Source organism: Curcuma longa, unplaced genomic scaffold, assembly GCF_044706935.1.
Source record: "Curcuma longa cultivar G26 ecotype Majalengka, Jawa Barat unplaced genomic scaffold, ITB_CL_G26_1.1 contig_26319, whole genome shotgun sequence".
NCBI classification, from domain to species: Eukaryota; Viridiplantae; Streptophyta; class Magnoliopsida; order Zingiberales; family Zingiberaceae; genus Curcuma; species Curcuma longa.
In genome coordinates, this window is record NW_027433070.1 from 1 (window position 1) to 5,494 (window position 5,494).

At 44.4% G+C, this 5,494-nt stretch overlaps 1 protein-coding gene across 1 annotated transcript; it reads right to left on the reverse strand.

Moving 5' to 3' along the window:
• Positions 1-589: 589 nt before the first annotated feature.
• Positions 590-5,415, reverse strand: LOC141818862 (uncharacterized; the record flags this gene model as incomplete). Its single annotated transcript, XM_074706280.1, is given in 4 exon segments — positions 590-1,429; positions 1,431-2,627; positions 3,075-4,002; positions 4,004-5,415. Coding segments are annotated over 4 exon segments (4,377 nt in total), but the record flags the coding sequence as incomplete, so codon positions are not given.
• Between the last annotated feature and the right edge of the window lie 79 nt (positions 5,416-5,494).

A 5,494-nucleotide genomic window follows, 5' to 3' on the forward strand; every position in this document is an offset into this window, starting at 1 on the left:
CCCCCACACTTAACTATTGTCCGTCCCGGGCAAAAACTCATCTCAACAATCAATGTTTCCAATTCCAAGGGAAAAGAAAAACAAAACATGGTATGGTATGGAAGAATGAAACATATGATGGAAGAATTTATTAAGCTACCTAAACTAAGAAAAGAGAAATGATGTGAAACAATGAAATAGCCTTCATAATCAATGTAACTTCATGTTATTGTGATTTCAATAGAATCCGAGCAAGTTCTAGCTTAACATTCTCCATAAGTGCCACTCAATCAAAGAAATCAATCAGGCTTAGTCCTCACTAGGTAAAAGTAGGTCATCATCTTAACTCATCAAAGCAAAATTCATCCCTAAGTCATATCCTCACGCAATCCACAAAATCTTTCATGCTTTGTTATCTCTAAAAATTCGATAAACCATTTAACTACATCATCACAACTCCTAAGGTGAGTGAAATCATGCATAGGGGAAAATTATTCTAACAAGCAAAAACAACTCACACAACCTAAATCAAACCAAAGCAAACTCCCAAAACAGACAAGTAATGAAATATGTACAAAAAGAAAGTGAGGTGAAATCGAATACTCCCCTATCAATCTGGGTAGATGGCGTCGTAGAGGTTCACTTCTTCCACAATCCTTTCCTTCTCCACTTCATGAAACTTCTTGAGACGGTGTCCATTCACTTTGAAAGTTCTACCTGTAGAAATCTCCTGTATCTCGACAACACCATAAGAGAAAGTGTCAGTAACAATGTAAGGACCATCCCATCTGGATCTCAACTTACCTTTCACAAATCGAAGCCGAGAATTATACAAAAGTACTTTATCACCAATATGAAACTCCCTTGGTAAAATGTGCTTGTCATGAAATCTTTTAGTCTTTTCCTTGTAAATGCGGGAGTTCTCATAAGCCTCTAATCTGATCTCCTCAAGCTCCTGGAGTTGCAGTTTTCTTTCCATTCCAGCTTTGTCCATGTCCAAGTTGCAAGCTTTCACTGCCCAATAAGATCTGTGCTCTATCTCCACAGGCAGGTGACAAGCTTTGCCATAAACAATCCTGTACGGGGACATCCCTATCGGGGTCTTGTAAGCTGTGCGATACGCCCACAATGCATCCTCCAGTCGCTTGCTCCAATCTTTTCTGTCTGGACTCACTGTCTTTTCCAAAATCAGCTTTACTTCTCTGTTCGACACCTCAGCCTGACCATTTGTTTGGGGATGATAGGGTGTGGAAGTCTTGTGCATTACCCCGTACTTGCATAGCATGGCCTTCATGTGTCGGTTGCAAAAATGGGACCCTTGATCGCTGATGATCGCCCTGGGTACCCCAAACCTGCAAAAGATGTGAGACCTGACAAAATCCACAACAACTTTAGAATCGTCAGTCCTGGTGGGTATGACCTCCACCCATTTGGAAACATAATCAACTGCCAATAAGAATATATAAGAATCCAAAAGATGCAGGAAATGGACCCATGAAATCAATGCCCCATACATCAAAAATCTCACAATATAACATATTATATTGAGGCATTTCATTCCTACGTCCTATGTTCCCAGTTCGTTGACACCTATCACAAGATTTACAAAAAATATATGCATCACGAAACAGGGTAGGCCAATACAATCCAGACTCTAACACTTTCCTAGCAGTTCTGTTGGAGCTAAAATGTCCACCACATGCAGAAGAATGACAAAATGATAAAACAGACTGAAACTCAGAGTCAGGAATGCAACGTCTAATAATCTGGTCGCTACAAAATTTCCACAAATAAGGTTCATCCCACACATAATATTTCGCCTCACTTTTGAATTTGTCTTTCTGTGCTCGTGTAAATTGTGCAGGAAAAGTATGTGCAACCAGAAAATTAACTAAATCAGCATACCATGGGGACTCACCCTGCAGCTGTAAAAGCTGCTCATCTGGAAAAGCATCGTCAATCGGTATAGGCTCCTCGTCCCCCGCAATCCTGCTCAGGTGGTCTGCTACCAGGTTCTCCCTCCCGCTCCTATCGCGTATCTCCACGTCGAATTCTTGGAGCAGAAGCATCCATCTGATAAGTCTTGGCTTTGCATCAGGCTTCTTTAGGAGGTACTTCAAAGCTGCATGATCAGAGAAAATAACCACATGAGAGCATAGCAAATATGATCTGAATTTATCTAAAGCAAACACAATGGAAAGAAGCTCCTTTTCTGTGGTCGTGTAGTTCGCTTGTGCAGCATCCAGGGTTCTCGAAGCATATGAAATGACGTGAGGTGCTCCATCAACCCTCTGTGCTAAAACTGCTCCCACTGCATAGTTTGAAGCGTCGCACATCAACTCAAATGGGAGGGTCCAATCTGGAGGTCTGATAATGGGTGCTGATACAAGAGCTGCCTTCAGCTGGGTAAAAGCTTCCTTGCACTTCTGATCAAAGTCGAACACCACCTCTTTCTGCAGCAATTTGGTCAATGGCAGAGCAATCTTGCTGAAATCCCTAATGAAGCGCCTGTAGAAACCTGCATGTCCAAGGAAAGATCGCACTTCCCGCACGCATGCGGGGTAAGATAAAGCAGATATAGCACTAATTTTAGCAGGATCTACTCTGATGCCATCACTAGAAATAATATGACCTAGTACAATGCCATGCTCAACCATAAAATGACACTTTTCAAAATTCAGCACCAAATCAGTCTCAATACATCTGCGCAAAACTCGTGACAGGTTATCCAAACATGCATCGAAAGATGTGCCATATACCGAAAAATCATCCATAAACACCTCCATGCAATGTTCTAATAAATCTCCAAAAATGCTTACCATACATCGCTGGAAGGTTCCTGGGGCGTTGCAGAGTCCGAATGGCATCCGTCGATAAGCGAAGGTCCCGAACGGGCAGGTGAAGGTGGTCTTCTCCTGATCCTCGGGAGCGATACATATCTGGAAATAACCTGTATATCCATCCAGAAAACAATAATGTGATTTACCTGCCAGCCTCTCCAACATCTGATCAATGAAAGGCAACGGGTAATGGTCCTTCCTGCTGGCCTGGTTGAGCTTTCTGTAATCCACACATACTCTCCAGGCGTTCTGAACTCTGGTGGGAATCAGCTCGTTCTCTTCATTTGCCACCACTGTAATGCCAGATTTCTTCGGGACTACCTGTACTGGACTCACCCACTGACTGTCAGAAATAGGATAAATAATGCCAGCTTGCAAAAGTTTAGTCACCTCTTTCTTTACCACATCCAGAATAAGTGGGTTGAGCCGTCTCTGGGGTTGTCGCACTGGCTTTACATCTGCCTCTAAATGGATCCTGTGCATACAAATAGAAGGACTGATACCTGGTATATCTGATAATGTCCAACCAAGAGCCTTTCGGTGCTGTCTCAAAATATCCAACAATCGATCCTCCTGATCTGGCTCTAGGTTTCTGGCAATGATCACAGGTAACTGCTCATCCTTCTCCAAATAAGCATACTTTAGATGCACAGGTAGAGGCTTCAAATCAATCTTCGGTGGCTGAACATCTGATGGAGGTGATTCTTGGGATGTTGCTTCCAGTAAGCAGCTCCCTACACTCTCCCATCCTTCATCAAGAAAAGAGAAACCACAATCTGTCCCACATAACATCATGCTAAAATCATCACAATCATCAGAGTCAGAACATGAATCAGAAATAGCAGAAATATCCAAGGAAGATGCAAACATATCAATACAATCCAAATCATCAGACAAGTCAATGCTAAGAATAGAATGATCCTCCATTGGATACTTCATGGCGTCCAGAATACTAAACCTCACCACAGTGTCACCAATCTCCATGGAAAGTGTCCCTGCATGTACATCAATCTTGGTTCTGGCAGTCTTAAGGAAAGGGCGACCCAAAATAAGTGGAGCTCTGCGTGTAGAACCGTCACCCTCCATATCCAGAATATAAAAATCTGCAGGAAATATAAGATCTCTCACCTTGACCAACACATCCTCAATAACTCCTGTCGGGTGAGCGTGACTGCGGTTGGCGCTGAATGACCACACCTGTGGGCTGCAGGGGACCGATACCAAGTGTCTGAAAAACTGACTTCGGCATGACGTTGATGGAGGCGCCCAAATCCAACATAGCATCCTCAAATATGCAGCTCCCAATGACACAAGGTACAGTGAAGACTCCAGGATCCTCGCATTTCTGGGGTAGTGCCTGAATAAGAGCAGATACGGTCTTCCCCATGCTGACTAACTCATTACCTTTCAGTTTCTTCTTATGAATGCAGAGGTCCTTGAGAAATTTGGCATACTTGGGAATCTGTTTAATCATCGTCAACAAAGGAACATTTACCTCAACTTTGCTGAAGAGATCCATCAACTCCTGGAATTCCCTAGCCTTTTCTTCTTCAACGCTCTTCCTAGGCTGCACCGGCCTCAGAGGGAAGGGAAGTGGTACGCTGGACCCTGATCGGCGTGGATGTGAATCCAAGTCTATGATCTGATCAGAACTGCCTGGGTCAGGTACTGGCACTGAAACTGTAGGGTCTTCAATGACTCTGCCACTCCGAAGCACAACTGCACTGACATTACCTTTCGGGTTCGGAATGGACTGAGAAGGCAACTGACTCGACCCCTGAGACTGCATCTGATTCACACTAGATGCCAGCTGACTGATCTGTCTCTCTAAATTCTGAATAGCTGCATCTGTCCTCTGCTGGTGCTGCTGCTGCTGAGAAATCATCTGCTGCATCAGATCTTCCATCTTCGGTCCTGAAGGGTTCTGAGGTGGTTGTGGAGGTGAGCTGGAAGTGGCTGGATTGTTGTGATACGCAATCGGCCTCTGGAACGCAGGTGGTGGCTGGTATGGCTGCTGCTGCTGAAATGAGTTCCCGTACCTCAGATTTGGGTGATCTCTCCACCCCGGATTGTACGTAGCTGAGTGTGGATCATACTTGTATTGCTGCTGCTGGTACTGAGGTCGGGCAGGAAACTGATTTGCCACTGCAAGAACTTCATCCTGACGAAGAGATGGACATATATCAGTAAAATGCTCAGGACTAGAACAGATACCACAAACCTTCATAATAGGTGCAGAAATAGCAGAAGGGTGGCCTGTCTGAGTAATTGCCATCTGCCTCACCAGAGATGTCAACTCCTGTATAGTGTTTCTCAAACCCTGCTGCTCCGTGATAGCCAACTGAGCCTCACTGACTCCCTGAGTAACAATAGCTCTACTTCCAAACTGCTGTGAATTGTCCGCCATGTTTGCAATAAGTTCCCTTGCTTGGCTAGGAGTCTTGTTCACCAGTGCTCCTCCACTAGCTGCGTCGATCATACTCCTGTCCATGGGAAGCAGTCCCTCATAGAAGTACTGAACGAGCAACTGATCACTGATTTGATGTTGAGGGCAACTTGCACACAATCTTTTGAACCTCTCCCAGTAGTCGTATAAGGTCTCCCCCACGATCTGCTGGATGCCACAGATGCTCTTTCTGATGGTTGTGGTTCTAGAGGCTGGGAAGAACTTTTCT